The following is a 16,773-nucleotide window of genomic DNA, read 5'->3' as shown; positions in this document are numbered from 1 at the left end:
CAACCCAGGAGTGTAATGAAATTATATGGCTACTATATAGTAGGTGAATCAATGTTTTTTAGATATGTAGAAATTAATACAACTTTTCATATGATTTTATCCATAATTTTCCATATTGTCTAACTTGTCTTAGCTTTAGTCAATTAATGTTGGGACATATGACAACTTTAAAATTTCCTTTGGATCTTTAGAGAAAACATATTATGGTTGAGTCTACAACAGGCAGAATGTATAATGGCCATTTTGTGGGTACGTCAATTTTTATAACTAGAAGGTAGATTTGGATTACTTGATTTGGAAACTCAAGATTTATGATTTGATTCGTGGTTCAGTTTAAAATTCCATGGATTTTCATTCCAATGGTGTATTCTGTGGTATAGTCCCTTCTTCCAGTTATATTCCTGTCAATATCCATGTAGAATTCATCCTTATAAGTGTATGGCAACCATTTTGGTACACCATCAATTTTAGATTCTTCTGGATTTGGTTCCCTTTAAGGATTGAGAGAAATATAAATAAATAAAATATTGTGAGAAATATCAAGTATTATTTTTCTTCAAATATAAATTTAAAGAATAATAATCACTTGTAACCATGTCATTGAAAATATTATTTCAGTTAGATTTTCTATTCTATGTCTGTACTATCTATGACTATTGTTTTGGATGCAATAAGCTTACCCATATATTGCAAAGTTAGTCCATAGACCAATCATTTTCTTTGATAAGTCTTCTTCTTCCTCATCAAGTTCAATTTTTGGTATATTAAATAGAAACATCAATTCATTCATGTGACACACACCTAAAATGGGATATTTCAGAAAAATTAATGCAACATAATCAAAAAAAGAGATCAGTAAAAATGTTCATGTACTCTTAGGTATGCACAAGAGCTCACCTCCTTCAATTGGTAGCCCTGGGACTCCCAAATAACTCCACATTGTACTATTTCCTAAAAAGTTAAATGCATAAAAGTAGCTATTGTTCCTTTTGGAATGCAGCTGAACTTGATGATACTGTGGTCCTTTCAGCATAAATGCACCTACAGCCTAATGGAAAAAATATAAACATACAGTTGCTGCCAGCTGAGTAGGTACATGTGACTTTATAAGCGATATATATATATATATATATATATATATATATATATATATATATATATATATATATAAATGTGGGTCGTGGTAGTCCAGTGGGTAGAGCGTTGGGCTGCCGATCAGAGGGTCCCAGTTTCGATTCCCGGGCAAGGCACTCTGGGCACCTGCAGCTCCACCCAAGCTAAAGTGATTTTTCGGGTACCAGGTCTTCCTGGGAAACCATAACCGGCACAGGGAAAGGAACTGGCCCCCCTACCCTGATATGTGAATTTTTACATGCCATATAGGGCTTAGTACTGGGTGATCATAAACACAGTAATCAACCCAAAGGTTGGTTTAGTAGGTGATGGTAGAGATCACCCAGTACTAAGCCCTATACGGCATGTGAAAATATATATATATATAAATAAATAAATAAATAAATAAATAAATATATATATATATATATATATATATATATATATATATATATATATATATATATATATATATATATATATATATATATATATATATATATATATATATATATATATATATATATATATATATATATATATATGGTTAATTGAGAGACTGACTTGAAGAAGGCCTCTGAGAGGGCCGAAAGCTCGAACAATTTACTGTGTGAGTGTCCTTTTAAATGTTGCTATTCTATTTGCGTTCTATTGTGCCGTCCCATTATATAGTTAATTGAGTATTCCTATGGACACTGGATCTTATATATACTCTAATATTAAAACTAAAATGTTCTAATTTCCCAAATTATATTACTGAAATAAATATCTACTAATTAATAAATAACTCACATCTACTATGCCATAGCACATAGCACTGAAGTTCTTGAGAGTTTCTGGAGTGGTATAGGTATTCATTATTGCATCATTTAGCCAGTAGTTTGGGTCTTTGACATCTAAAGGTTCAATGCAAGAAAATTATTCATATGCAATGACAATATAATGAAATAATTGAAAGTGTGATTCAATGTGATATACATTTATATTAATATATTTCCAGTAATTATCAAATCAGGTTTATATCCTACTTTTGATGATTACACCTGATCAAATTAAATTACATTCATTCTGGGAATATTAAAAAAACAGATGTAAATCAAAAACAATTTGCCTGTTGGGAATTCTAAGGATTCTTAACATAATGGCAATCCCTGCTCTCTTTCTCATATGCCTGGTTTTGTGAGAAAGACTATATGAACTTGCTTCATTGAACGATTTAGGTAGCATCCATTCTACAGCTTCATGTTATCCTTTTTTTTGTCTGTTTTCAAGCTTGACTGCACAGGGTCACATTTGTGTCAGTCCTTCCCGATCTTGACAGTGACAAATAAACAGAGGCTTTGACATCATTAAGTTTGGGAATGACTGGATAGGGAAAGAATGGCATTACAAATAATATTAGCCTTTTTTAACTATGTTCTATGCTCTACCAACTGAGGTTATGGGGTAGCTAGTAGATATACGTGCCAAAAAACAGAAAAAAATGAGCATTATCAGCGGCTAGCAGAATGAAGAAAATGCCTGAAAAATGAGAATTACTTATAAGATTTTATCTTATCTTATCTAACCAGAAGATTTTATCGTTTATTTTAAGAGAAAATGCTAGGGACTGGAAAAAAATATCTTCAGTGGGAAAGCAATTAAAGTATGAAGCATTTTAAATGGGTTTCGCTGTTTTTAATATCTACACCATGACTGTTTCTAAGGGATTAGCATTTCATTCACAATTAGACTTACTGTTCTGTTTCAAAATGCTGTCTGGAACACCGTGAGAGAGGTAATCTTTATCATCTATCAGTCCATTGGGAACCAGGTATCCCATATACATCACTGTAATTGTAATAAGGGTTAATAATCTTCTCAAAAACTTACTTAATTAGCATACATATTTAATAAAATAATATTGGAAAATCAATGTGAACAAACCAACCCGAAAATAGAAATGTTCCTTCATCTCTATTTGCTCCAAACATTATTGGTACATTACTATAGTTTCCAGACTTAATTATGTCCAATGGTGGCATTGTGATATACTTCTTTTTACCTGCTCTCTGTACAACTGGGCTATTTCCACCAAATCCATTGTAGCCTTTTTGCAGTTCTTTGATCTAAAAAGGTCAAATGTCATCATGAGAACACTTACGATGGAGTATAAAGAGTAAACAGTTGCTATATACACTGCAAGTTTGAACAGGCACATAGCTATGGTCAAATCATATTAAAATGTGCAGTGTGAACTCATTAATTCTGAGATTATTAAACTACCAACCCTTGTGATTTGTCCTCATTTTACCTAGGCTGGTTGAAAAAAAGCTGTAATACTTAAAATCACCTTTAGTGAAGAAATATTTGCTGGGTAATATTGATTTAGGTTACAAAAATTATATGGTTGCTATTCTATGTAGACCATTCCATGGACTAAAACATTGACAAGGTGGAAGTACTAATGGGTTCCGATGACCCCTAGAGCTGTGCTGGCAGGAGAAATGATAATATCTCCTGGTGGGGTCACCCATACCAGATAGGTCGACTGTTAAGAAAAGTTGTCCCCTCAGTATCTGTTCCTCAGTTAGGTGGCTGCAAAGGCATTTGACTCCAGTGGGGTGGCCATTGAGTGATGGTGCCACATTAAAAACACTTATGAGGAAGGCAATGGGAAACCACCTCAATTATTATGCCACAGTTTATATGATGGACAGTATGGAGAAAATGTGTTCTAGCAACTACAGGACTTGGCCTAATTGGCTGTGTGTTGTGCCTAGCGGCAGAAGATGCAAGGCTTCCATAGTTGTTATCTCACGAATCCCTTGCAGAGCAAATTCAACAGCTGGAGCACAGAAGATGCAGAAGAAGATGACCAAAATAGTTAGATTAAGAACTTGGAATGTTATGATAATGTTGAGGACAGGAAAGTTAGAGAATATAAAGTGAGAGATGGAAAGGGGAAATATATATACTTTCAGTCTACACAATGTGAGATGGAAGGGTAGTGGGGATTACAGGAGTATTAGTTTTACAGCAATATATGGCAGAGGGGATGAGAGCTTTGGAGGGGTTACCATAATACATAACATTGAATAAAAAGGTAGGAAGAAGTATAGTCAACATAGAGCAAGAAACAGGTAAGATGTTACTAGTAGAGGTAAAAGCAGAACTGAAAAATTTGTCCTTTTCAGGTATACATGCCACCAAACAATAATAATGATGAGTAGGGTATATGATTAGTTTGAGAATATAATCCCAGGCATTCCTAGAGAGAAAAATTTGATAGTGATGGGGGATTGAAATGCGAGGGTAGGCAAAGGAAGAGATAATGATGAGGTGGAGGATTACGGTTTAGGTACAAGGAAGGACCATGCGGAGAAAACAATTGAGTTATGCAAGAATCACGGCTTAGACCAACATTTGGTTTAGACACCACAAAAGACTTAGGTATATATGGAAAATGCCAGGTGACTCAGAAAGACATCAGTTAGATTATATTCTGGTTAGGCAGAGGTTGAGGAACAGTGTGATCAATTCGCACAGCTTCCTGGGATCGGATGTGGACCCTGGCCACAATTTGGTTATAATGAAGTGCAGGGGGATCGGGACTGGTACGGTGGCTATTGTACTGGCTTCCCTCCCAGAGGGCCCAGGTTCAAATCCCGGTGGTGTTGAATATTTTTCAGAGGTATCTCGATCCCTGCTTGAGGTGCTTTGTGGAGGGCACTTTGAGTGAGTAGGCCATCCATCGGATGGGACGTTAAGCTGCGGACCCCTTGGCGCCTTTCGATAAGAGTAGGCTAATGCCGATACCAGGTTTCTCTCCACCCTTCATCCTTTCCTGTCCATTGCAAATGACCCCAGCAGTCGGTCGCCTCCCCTAAATACTACTACTACATGAAGTGAAGTATCCGTTTCAAAAACATAAAGAAGGGGTAGTGGTTTAGGAACGGGAATGTAGAAGCATTAACTGGAATGACAAGAAAGGAGTATTGGCAGGCTGTAGAAAAAATTATGAATGAGGAAAAGGAGTGGAGTACTATTGAGGAAAAATGGGAATATATCAAAAAAGGGATATTGAAAGCCACAAAAGAAACTATACGAACTGTTAATAGGTAATAGGCAAGGAAACCATGGATCATGAAGAACATGATTCCAAAGAAAGATGAGAGAAGAAAACGGAAAAATGTAAATACACAGGTAGAAGGAAGTTACAAAAAGTTAAATAATAAATTGAGATGGTAACAAATAGAGCAAAAGAAGAGTGGTGGAAGACGCAGTGGGATGATATGGAAAGTTTGCTGAGGTTAGGTGAAATTGGTGCACTAAACAAGAAGGTTAAAACACTATCGAGAAGAAATCTGACCTCAATGCTTAAAATTTTACTCCATTCGTTTCATCCCAAGTAATGTAGGTACGTGGGAAATGATTTAAAAAGTATCTATGGACAATCTACCATAGTTGGTGCGTTGAAAATTCCAGGGTTTAGACATACATCTCATAGAAGAATGAGATGGAAAAGCATTTTCTTTCTTTTGAGATGAGTGTCTTTGTTTCCCCTCAACTATGGGTCATTTTATTAAATGAAGAATATTTCCCAGGTAGATATTATAATGCAGATGAAATACTGATTCAATGCCAGAAAAAGTGTGCTTGTAATCCACATGAAATGTAGAAAAAATTCATTTTGACCAAGAACATTAAATTTAGTTCAGAATTGACATTTAATACACTATAGAACTGCTTGGTAACGTAATATTTAAAAATCAGCAATCAGATACCTTGTAATTTCCAGATGCCTTAAGTAGCTGGACTGCATCAACCGTCTTTAAGCATTTAGTCACTTCAGATAGGTTGCCTCTTCCCCCATCAGCTCCAGTGACATTACAGCCTGCCTCTGCAGCAATGTTGACCGTGTGAAATTCTGGGTTGTTGTCAATTCCCCAGGAGGCTAAAGCCGATCCACTTTCTGCTATAACTCGATGAAAAAGGCCTGTTCCATATTTAAAACAAGTAATTTGCCGTTCCATTTTTTGCGCATAAGTGTAATAAAATCATTGCTTATACTAGAATAAATTATTGTTAATTATTGGGATTGATTTGAAATTGAAGTTGTGATAAGGTTATGATTGAAAGAAATCAGGAACCAACCTTTGGCTAATTGAGATAGCATCAAGTAAGACACACTTCCTGCCCCTGCACTCTCCCCAAAAATAGTAACCAAATCAGGGTTCCCACCAAAGACAGAAATGTGATCCCGTACCCACTCAAGAGCAAGAACTTGATCAAACATAGCAGCATTACCAGGAATGCTGTCAGTTTGGAGTGACAGGAAACCTAGAATTCAATGATAAAACATGAACAACATAGGATTGAGTCACACTGAAATTATTGTATCAACTTTAAGTTCTGTTAAACTAGGAAATGGCTAACATCCTAATGAAATATAAACATTTTGAAATTGAAATTTTTATTTTATTTAAACTCATTCACCAGTAAAGAACTCAGTACTATGAAAGAATGATTTCATATTCTGTTAGGCATCATTAAGCAAATTTTCAAGGGAATATTTTATGAATTGCCAATTATGCATATTAAGTGTGTAAACTATTTTGGCTGTGATCTGATTCATGTAAAAAAAACATTTTTGACTTGCTTAAGTTATTAAATATGTGAAAATTGATAAATTCACAGTAGTTTAGGTCAGTGTAAGATGCAAATTTGCCACTGATTGGCTCATTATATGTTTTCTTCATTAGTTTGTAAGGATGCCTCCATGTTGAAATGGTAATGTAACCAATGAGATCAGGATTAATTTAGTATAATTGTTCCATATTAAAGAAACTAAACAATATAGAGACAAATAAGTGCATTGATTTTATAAAAACTTAATTCTTCTTCAGCTGATAGTATATATTTTGTGAGAATATTTTTGTGATGAATATATCTGGCTGTATTTTATATGAAGGTGGGCAAGGACATTAAAGAAGGATTGCGTTGGTGAAAAAGCTATGAAAAAGAGGAGTGAGTAGATGACCAGCTCCTTAAGCAAGGTTGTAAAGAATAGACTCATGAAAAATCTATATGAATCATAATTTTAAATGGCACCAAAACCTAGCTGTTGATAAGAGATAATTTGCATAGATTGGAGGTTTATGATATGTGGATGAGGAGACATGAAAAAGGTAAAATGGGTGGGAAGAGAAAAAAAATGAAGTTCATAGTAATGGAATAGAGATGGGAGGCATTCGAAGAAGGAAGGAAAATGGAAATAGGAGACACTGAGAGGTCAATGGATGGTAAAGATGATAGTAGTGAGGTAAGGGTGGAAACAAGGTAGGGGGAAAATTATAGTTATGTTGGACGGCAATTTGGTAAGTAATTTTACAGAGCTAAAAAAAGAATGTTTTATATCATAGTAGTTAGAACTTCGGAGTACGAGGTCTGTCAAATAAATACGCGAACTGAGGCCATAAAACTTTTTTTTGCAAAATTTAGTCTATATCGATTTTGTCCCCTTCAAAGTACTCTCCATTCGTTGCTATGCACTTGTTCCATCTTCTTTCCCACTGTTTAAAGAATCCTTGTAGGTCCTCGGCAGTTAGACTTTCTAATGTTCTCTTCCTTTCTTTCTTTATTATGTCCACATCTTCCCAGTGATGTCCCCTCATCACATATTTGCATAATAGGGTTAGGAAAAAGTCGCAGGGGGTGAGATCTGGCGAATAAGGAGGGTGAGCAAGGATGGCGATTGAATATTTTGTCCGAAACTGGCGAGTAATCAATGCTGAATATGCAGGTGCATTGTCGTAGTGAAGAATCCATCCATCACCTTGAGTCTAATTTGGTCGCACACGAAGTAAACGATCTCTGAAACGTTTGAGAACTGTAAGGTAGAACTCAGCATTTACGGTAAGGACAGGGGACCACACACGATCAATGTTGTTGTCAACAAGGGCGGTTGAAGGTCGTCCCAGCCATGCATCATCCGTGGCGTCTTGTCGGCCATCTTTAAAACGCTTAATCCACTTGAAAACGGATGTTTTCTTCAGAACATTAACGCTGTAAACAGCTGTCAACATGTCAGCAATTTCTTGATAACTTTTACCGCACCTCATCAAAAAACTTGATGTTGATTCGTTGCTCCGTGATTCCATCAATTTCCATGTTCAACAAACAGTAAAAACAAGGACAACAGGAACTAACATAACTGGCACCATACGCACAGCTCGACGATCCGCCAAGCACAGACGGCTCATTGGGTCTCAGGCAACTAGCGCCGCAAGTATAGTCCGCGTCATGGCCGCCAGGTTGCACCAGTTCGCGTATTTATCGTACGTACTGCGCATAGTAGTGTGTAATCCTAGGGTCCATCAAAAACCTAGCGTAACTTAAACTGGTAGAGTGCTTCTATTAATGATGTCATACTCCTCTTGAGTCCCACACACCTGAGCAAATCCTATTTTTCACGAAATAATGAACTCTTTTCATTGGGACATTAAGTTGCGTCAATACTGGCCGATAGAGGATTGAAGGGACTCATCCCTTTAAGTTTGTGGATATTTAATAATAATTCATTACATTATCCCACTGTGATTATTATAGTTAGCCGCAGGTTGCATTGGGATGGAACGTAATATGTATTTCGCACTGAACTGAAAGACTTACCAAAAGGCCCCAGTCTGTAGTGTGGCACAACCAGAATGACATCCTTGTCCATGAAACGTCGAGGACCATACATGAGTGCAGATCCTACGACGAAAGCTCCTCCATGGATGAACACCATAACAGGCAGCTTGGCTTGGACCCCCAGCTGGAAATTCAAATGGAAGGAGAAGAAAAAACGAGCCTTAGGAATTTGAGTGAATGGCCAAGGTAGGCGAAAGTATGAGTGTGTGAATGTGCACTGCACTCTTCATTCAGTTTGGATTGGTAATTGATGATCCCACCAAATCCAACCCACAACCCTCTTCTCCATTTTTACTACTTATGCGACCTCCTCCTTTCCAAAATTAAATATAAAATAATTGAGAAGGGTGCACAATGTCGATGCCTCAAAATTCGATATGTTAAAGGCTAATAAAATATTGCAATCAATAAAAACGGTCCCTCACAAGATCACTTTTATCAATACACCAAAGTAAAGTGTAAGGAATGGACATCATACACGTTTTTTTGTGAACGTCAGCATGATAATCTCATTTCTATTGCATGAAAAACTTGAATGTATGCTGAATTATGATAAAAAAGATACAGAATACTATATGCCTACAATGAAACTCACTTTAGCAATTTTTATTAGATGAAGAACACAAAGGAAAGAGATGGCTGCAAATGAATACTGCAACCCATTCCTGGCTTTCTTCCCATTGGGATAGCTAGAGTTCGTGCTGCTAGGGATGACCCTTGATTTTATCCTTCCCCCCTAACCCTCTTCCCATCAGACATTTTCCTCTCCACCATATTCGTGGTAGTTAACCCTGGTTTCTTGACCATTGCGGTAGAAATAAAGTACCTCTCAGGGTCAACTGATCTCCCCTAGCTGCACTAACATATTTCCCCTAATTCTGTCCAGACTACACTATAACTATCGTTCCAATGATCCCGTCCATTTTTCCATCTCACCCCATAGGGCCCTAACAGATCTATATTTCTTATATCCATCTCCTGCTAGACAATGTGTAATTTCCCTGTCCTCAACATTTTCCCAACATTCCAAGCCTATATTCTAAAATTCGCAACCCTCTTTGGCATCCTCTTGCCTTCTGCGGTCCATTCGGCTGCGTAAGGATTTCGTGTAAAGACGATCGCGGAGGCCTTCCCTCCCATGCTATTGGACACGACCCTCTCCCCCACGATGGATTGACTTGAGTCTCGTATTTGCTAGTAATTATTACCATGTTTTTTCCCAACATAATTGCGCGGGATGAATAACCGAGGTGATTTCTTAGGTGGTCTCCCTCTATAATATTTTTGAGCGTGACACTTTCACTGTAAACGGCCACCCCATTGCAGCCAAACACATACACAACCGCCTAACTGAGGAACAAACACTACGAGGACAACCTTAGGAATCTGCTTCGACATATCTGGCATGGGTGATTCTATTTGTAGCATTTAACATTGTTCCAGAGGCCATCAGAATATGCAAGCCCTTCCTCGACGTCAGGATTATAATCCATAGGGACGGGGAGAATAACATTTTAGGAATATTGGTAAGATTTAAAGAGTTTTGCAAGCAAGGAAAATGGCATTAATTAAAAGTGACTCGCTTATAATACAGCAGCTATTTGTGGTAGCGTTTTTCAGTTGCTAATGAAACCGTTCAAGCCTACTAATTGACTCATGAATCTCATCCTTGGCCTACCACAATTGATTTTATTGCTGTTCGATTTTGAGATTTCACAAAACAAAATATCTAAACTGGAAAAAATAGCTGTAGTAATGGATGGAATGCTTCAACATGCCATAAACCACAGTAAAAATCTGTAGGTTAGTTTGATAAGCGAAAATAGAGTTCACCTCGTACTAATGCCGATACGGCGAGGAAATTCACACATCAGAGGCCCAGTTCCTTTTGTTGTTTCGTCTATGGTTTCGCAGAAAGATTTTGCACTCGAAAAACACGCAGCTTGAATGTCAAATGTGCCCAGCACACGGATCACTCTAGTCATCGCTCTATTCATTGAACTGCCGCGCCCTTTTACCCACTAATGATATCATTAACTCAAACAGATTTCTCCTGGAGTAAATTTGCTGCTGGCAACTACCAATCGATTCCTACGAGGAATTTTCCAGCATGCATTAAACACGGCACGGAAGACGGTATGACCTTAGGGGTATAGATGTGGATGAAAAGGCAATCCTCATAATCTCCCTCTTCTTCCGGGGTGGGTTCAGTTAATACTTCTCCCCTTCTTATCAACTCTTCCCTTGCTGCAGACTCCAGTTTTGCCCACGGACGGGAAAACCAACCACCCTCCCACCCGAGTTCAGGCTGCGGGCACTGCCGTCCGAATTTTGTCGCATCCAGTGTCCCGTTCCAGGGGCCCGGCTGCTCCGAGGGCTGAAATTGAAAAGATACTTTTTAAACTCAATGAGAAAACGCATAACGGCGCTTGGGGTTATTGTGCGTGTACTTGAATCATTGCGGAGCAAGGTAAGGTTCGCGCGCCAGATTTAACCCCATTCTGACCCGTGAAAAGGCTGTCGGAGAATGTTATAGGTAGGATAGGAGTTGGTACGATATTTAAAATGCAACATTTTTAGTTTCATTTAAAAAAAAGGGAGATAATTTATTTTTTTTATATTATGGGTGTATTCACAGAAAGTAAATATTTTATCAGCGGTCTTTGCGATAAATTAGGCCTTTAAAAACGTTCATGTAGCCTTCATCACAATAAGTTTTAGGCACCACTCACGCAGAAGGTTGTCTTGCTTGGTGGTCACCTTGAAAATGGGTATGAATCGCAGTCATATCGTCTATCAGAATAGAGTGTGATGGTACCAAGTGAGAAACAATAATTGTATTGATGAGTAAAACAGTATTGAAAAATGAATGCACAAAATTCTTCAGAATGAATGGATCTAATTCTCCAAGACGAAATCTAGTAACATTACCATACATTTACTTTTCTTAAAGGAAAGCCAGACAGGTAAAGTTTACCAGTTTAGAGACAAATTTTGTTTTAAGCAAAGAAACTGGGTGGATGTTTGTCAAACGGCTCGTAATGGGTTCCATTGATTCAGTACCCCTAGGGAAGTTGCACATTTGTCTAAATATATTCCAAATAGAGTTCGAATTCCTATTTATGCATTAAAAAATGGTCGTATTTACAATTAATAATAGTAGTAAGATACATGAATTTACCACAAAAATTCCTCTAGGAAGTGGCAAAATAGTTTATGGCTCCTCCTCTTGACGGAATGACTTTCATATCTCCGCGGAACTCTGAAAAGGGCTTTTGGGCCAAACAACTTCCTTTTTGGAAACACAACTGTGATTTAATTTTTCAATGTATCGGATTTTTTTGTTCAGTAAAACTTCATCCCCCAATTCACTTTACACCCTAACATCCTCTCCTTCCACACTCATTCGACTAACTATATTTTCCGTCTATCCTCTTCGTCCGTAAGCATAAATTTAACTCTTAGTTTGTACCACCAAACAATAGGCAAAAATAATGAACTCACCCTTGTTAATGGTCGTGTATACTGCTTAAAATATAAAAATGGGAAAAAAATAATTTGACACATTTTCTCTTCTTTAACTGTCCCTTTTAATTCCTTCCATGTAATGCAGTTTGAATACCGATCCTGCAACACACGTTTATCTCACTTACATCACCATTCGGTTGGCAATCATTTATAGTCACTAATAGTCACATTTAATTATCTCCCTAACTCCAATTTTACTGCCTGGCATTTCTCTTGTCACCATTCTCCCTATTTGAGATAAATTCCATCCATATCCAAGCATGATATCTAAAACACACCGCCTCTTCCTCCTGTTGTCTGGCCTATATTAGTCTCCCTTTGCTTCCATGAGCATCCTGTCATATCTTTCAATGTCTCTCAAAACACTTTTTGTGATATGGAATGAAAAAAGGCACATTAATTTTAGATTTGAAATGAATCCCACCAGTAGTTCTTCGGCTAATGCTCGAAAGGTAATTCACATTTAATTGATATGTTCCAAATTAAATCAAACGATGGTTATATCAAATATTTATAACGCATGTATAATCCTCATTGTATCTTAATCTGCTAATTTTGAATCCTTTATTTTCGAATAATAATAAAATGATTTCTGCCAACAAATTTTCGCCTTCGGTTACGAAATAAATGGGAGTTATGAAGCACTAATTTTTACCTATGCTTAACAGTACTCAAGAAAACTCTGCCTTAGGGATAATGTTCATTCGTGAGTCTTTGAATACGGCCTAAAAAATTGAAGTTCCACTTGCTCGTCTTTGGCAGCCATTTCTACATGTTCATTTTCAACAAGCGTTTACAACAGGATTCACGTTCCAATGATTTATCAAAAGGGTATATTTTAACGTTAAAAGACACATTTCGACGCTGAGTCGTTTTTAACTCACCTGGAATCTCCTTTCTGCCGTGGGGGGTATTCCAAATCTGATCCCTTTGTATTGGTAGAAGGTCCGTTTGCGAAAGTGCGAGTAGTCGGTGTCCCCAACCACCTTTCCCAAACCGGGGATTTCAACGACTGGGCTCGACGGAGCTCGCCTCTTGACTCTGGTGAGAACTTCGGCTCCCGAAACAGCATTCAGCAAGTTCAGGACAGCGAAGAAGACGAGCAAACAAGATAGCTCCATGGCTTTCGTCTCGCTCCACAACCCTGTTGTCGCTAGCATAAAGAAGTAACTCCAGATTTTCATAAAATTTACCTTTGCTTAGCAGGACGCGATTCAAAGACGCAATTTTTTCTTAAAGTATAACACTAAGTCTCAAATTTTATCAAAAGGTACACGACTATTTATATGCAGGTAAATTGAGTTTAATAGGCTGTGTGGTAGCTCATTGTTTACAAAGTAACGTTCCAATGAGAAAGGAATTGGCCCTCAGCCGCGAGTGTGTGAACTTCACTCCTTCTAGAGCATTAGTTCGGGGTATGTTCATCATTATCTATCTAAGGGAACCTTCGGGTTGACTACTGCGATAAAACGAATAAAGCGAGTTTGACTTTGTGGTTGCGGTTGAAGTGGTTTAAGGTGAAATCAAATGCACTATTTTCCGATTCGCATGGGAAAGTAACACAATTTTGGGACAAGACCGTCCCTTTCAATCGCGATTTCCTAACGTGTTTGAAAAAGCAGAATGAAGTGTTAGATTGATCAAATATGCGCCACTTTTAATAAATGCGCAATCCAATGAGCACACTTAATTTCCTTATTTACTGTCTGCCGTAGGTTTCTACCGCATTTTCCTGTATATTATTAATTTTTAGCCTGGAAACTAATTCTAAGGCAATGCAGTCGTATTAGAACTGTATTGAGTTACCCATTAACTTAAAAATTAAAATTAATGTCGAAAAATTCATTATTGTAAAGATACGGTGATAAAAAAATACTCCATTGAAATTAAATTTGAAACACTTCGCTTTTCCAAACTTTAATTTCAATATGAAGAATTTCCACCAAGTGACGCCAGAAACTGTTTTAAATACTCCATTGATTTTGAAATGTATCCTTACAGACAAATTGACCTCTATGATAGTATCATTTTTATCTATTTCTGCTGTGCAGATTATGGATTACGATTTATATTAAAATAAAGAATAGTAATGCCTGTTTCCATAAAATTTGCAGGTAAAATCTCGCAAACGCTCATTTTTGTAACTTGCCAAACTTTTCAGTTAGTAGTTGACCTGCGTACTCATTAAAAATAAATGAAATCACTGGTGGTTAAATTGAATCTCACTTACCTGAGCGAAAATACTAATTCGATTGACGGAGGAGGAATCATCCCTCGATCATCCGTGAGCGATCTTCGCCGCCAAAATGTCATGATTCAATAATCATTCACGAAAGATAAGATAAATTCGTCCTTGAGCTCCTTTCCTTCCGAAAGGTTACCTTCGCGAGACTTAACGGGCTTAAAATTAATGCAGTACTGCAACTTACGAGTGTTCAACGCAGTGATTGCTTCCACAGCAATACTATTTTTTTCATTCTCCTCCGTTACTACGTCTGTATAATCTCTGAAAATTCATTTTCCGTCATCTATTCTATATCTTTTCACCACATAACGTTACGATTCGGTAGAAAAATTTATTAATTTTTATTATTAAAATTTTCCTTATTGAAGATAACGAATAATAAGACAGGAGGATAGACAATTATAAATGTTATTCCTTAATTGATATAAATCGCTATTGAAACAGCAAAAATGAGAAAAAATTGGTTTTATTTTTCCGAAGGACTACATTAAATATAAAGTTGTTTTCTTAAATCGAGAATAACACTCTTCGTGAAGGTTTTATGCTATATGATTGTATACTAGCCATAGGCATATATAAATGGCATTTATTGTTCAAAAACTGTTCACAATCAAAGCGCGATGATAGTAGCCAGAAGCGAGAGTTTGACCTTATCTCCAGCCTTACAAAAAGATTAGATTATACTAGGAATAAAAAAGAGATTTTTTACACAAGATAGTATAGCAGGTGCTTCAATTTTTTTGAATGCAAAATACGTTGATGAAAAGCAATATTCCGCATCACGTCAGGATTTTAAGATATTCGCATTTAAATGTTCAAAGGTGAACCCTTTTCCCCGTTTTCTTTTATTTCCTCTTTTAATAAGAAAATCGACAGCTTCAATCAAATTTATTCATAAAATTACATTAAGTTTTTCACATATTTTCCATTTTATATATATCGTAGAAATAGTGAAGGAATGAGAACTACGATAATGGAAAATTGAAAAAATATTTTGAAACGTGAAAATTGAAATAGATCAAAACGAAATTATTTTAAAATAAGTTTAATGTGTTAATGTAGAATTTACAAAAAATTAAAGTAATTTAGTCTCAACTTCAATTTTCTCTCATTATCAATACGAGTATTAGTCTACCGCTCGAGGTGGGATTAGGATAGACAGAGGCTATCATGTCCATTGTGACTGATTGGGAAAATAATATGAGGTGGTTTCCCGTTTCCTTCATCTAAAGTGTTTTAAACCATCACTAAAATTTCCGCCCCACTGTCTCTGGAGGAGAGGACGCCACCGAGGTATGGAGGTGACCTATCTGGCATGAGAGAAACTACCAGGCGCAATTATCATTGCAACTACCTGCACAGCCTTAAATGTTATCAGAACATGTAATCTCTCCCAAAGCGTCGAGGTCATGCTCCATAGAGGTTTAAATTTTCTACTAGAATTGAAACTTCAAGGTGAACTTCCTTTCTAGAGGTGCATGCCTTTTGGAACATATTTTTTACTCCATCAAAGATGTTAGTGCCCTCCGGAGTATGGCGCTGTAAAATTACGTCGATCTCAGAAGTAGTTAATTTTTCCAATTGTGTCCTTCATGCGAAACTTTTCCGGAAATTAACGTGAGGGATCTGCACCCGGAAGAGTGGGAGTTTTGCGATGGGCAAGCAGATCCATGGGTGTTGGCTGAAATAAAAACGTACCGTACTATCACCATGTTTTAATAGGCACGGCAGCTCTGCCAAATACCACCGCCTACTCCCTGAGGAGGGAAAGTTGAAAAAAATATGTTTTTTCATATAAAATAATAAATTTTATTTCCATCTGACGAAAAATTCACTAGAATGGTTTCGCCTTCGTCAAAAGTGAAGTGTTTGGTCAAACAGAAATTTATCCGTATATCATTCCCTCGTCAACTTCAATGGTATACTCATTCGTAAAATTGTGTTGAATCGTGAAGTTCTCCATAATGCGAAGGTATGGCTTGACGTTTATGTCGTATGCTGGCCATTCGGGCACGCCTTCGACTGGTGATTCTGGTGGAGTTGGATTGCTGCGGAAGGAAATGCAGAATAATGCTAGTGTTAGTCATAAGTATTAGTGGCTCCCACTGCTGGCCATAATGCACATACGTCGTATTCATAATAAGTAGGAGTGTATTCAACCTCGGTTCATGGAATTAGGCAATAAACACCTCAATAGAGGCGTTAAATAAACT

At 37.1% G+C, this 16,773-nt stretch overlaps 1 protein-coding gene across 1 annotated transcript; it reads right to left on the bottom strand.

The window, feature by feature from the left end:
* Positions 1-328: 328 nt before the first annotated feature.
* LOC139697974 (juvenile hormone esterase-like) lies at positions 329-13,436 on the bottom strand. Its single transcript, XM_071596828.1, has 10 exons — positions 13,200-13,436; positions 8,767-8,911; positions 6,250-6,435; positions 5,880-6,091; positions 3,044-3,221; positions 2,851-2,943; positions 1,906-2,009; positions 898-1,048; positions 681-801; positions 329-491 (listed from the first exon to the last, which is right to left on the bottom strand). The coding sequence occupies exons 1-10, from the start codon at positions 13,434-13,436 to the stop codon at positions 329-331; spliced, it is 1,590 nt and encodes a 529-aa protein (XP_071452929.1).
* Positions 13,437-16,773: the final 3,337 nt, after the last annotated feature.

The sequence above is a fragment of the Hetaerina americana genome, unplaced genomic scaffold, assembly GCF_022747635.1.
Source record: "Hetaerina americana unplaced genomic scaffold, ioHetAmer1.1.p SCAF_8, whole genome shotgun sequence".
Lineage (NCBI taxonomy): Eukaryota > Metazoa > Arthropoda > Insecta > Odonata > Calopterygidae > Hetaerina > Hetaerina americana.
Note: the sequence above shows the minus strand (reverse complement) of the source record. Positions and strands in the feature narration are given on the sequence as shown.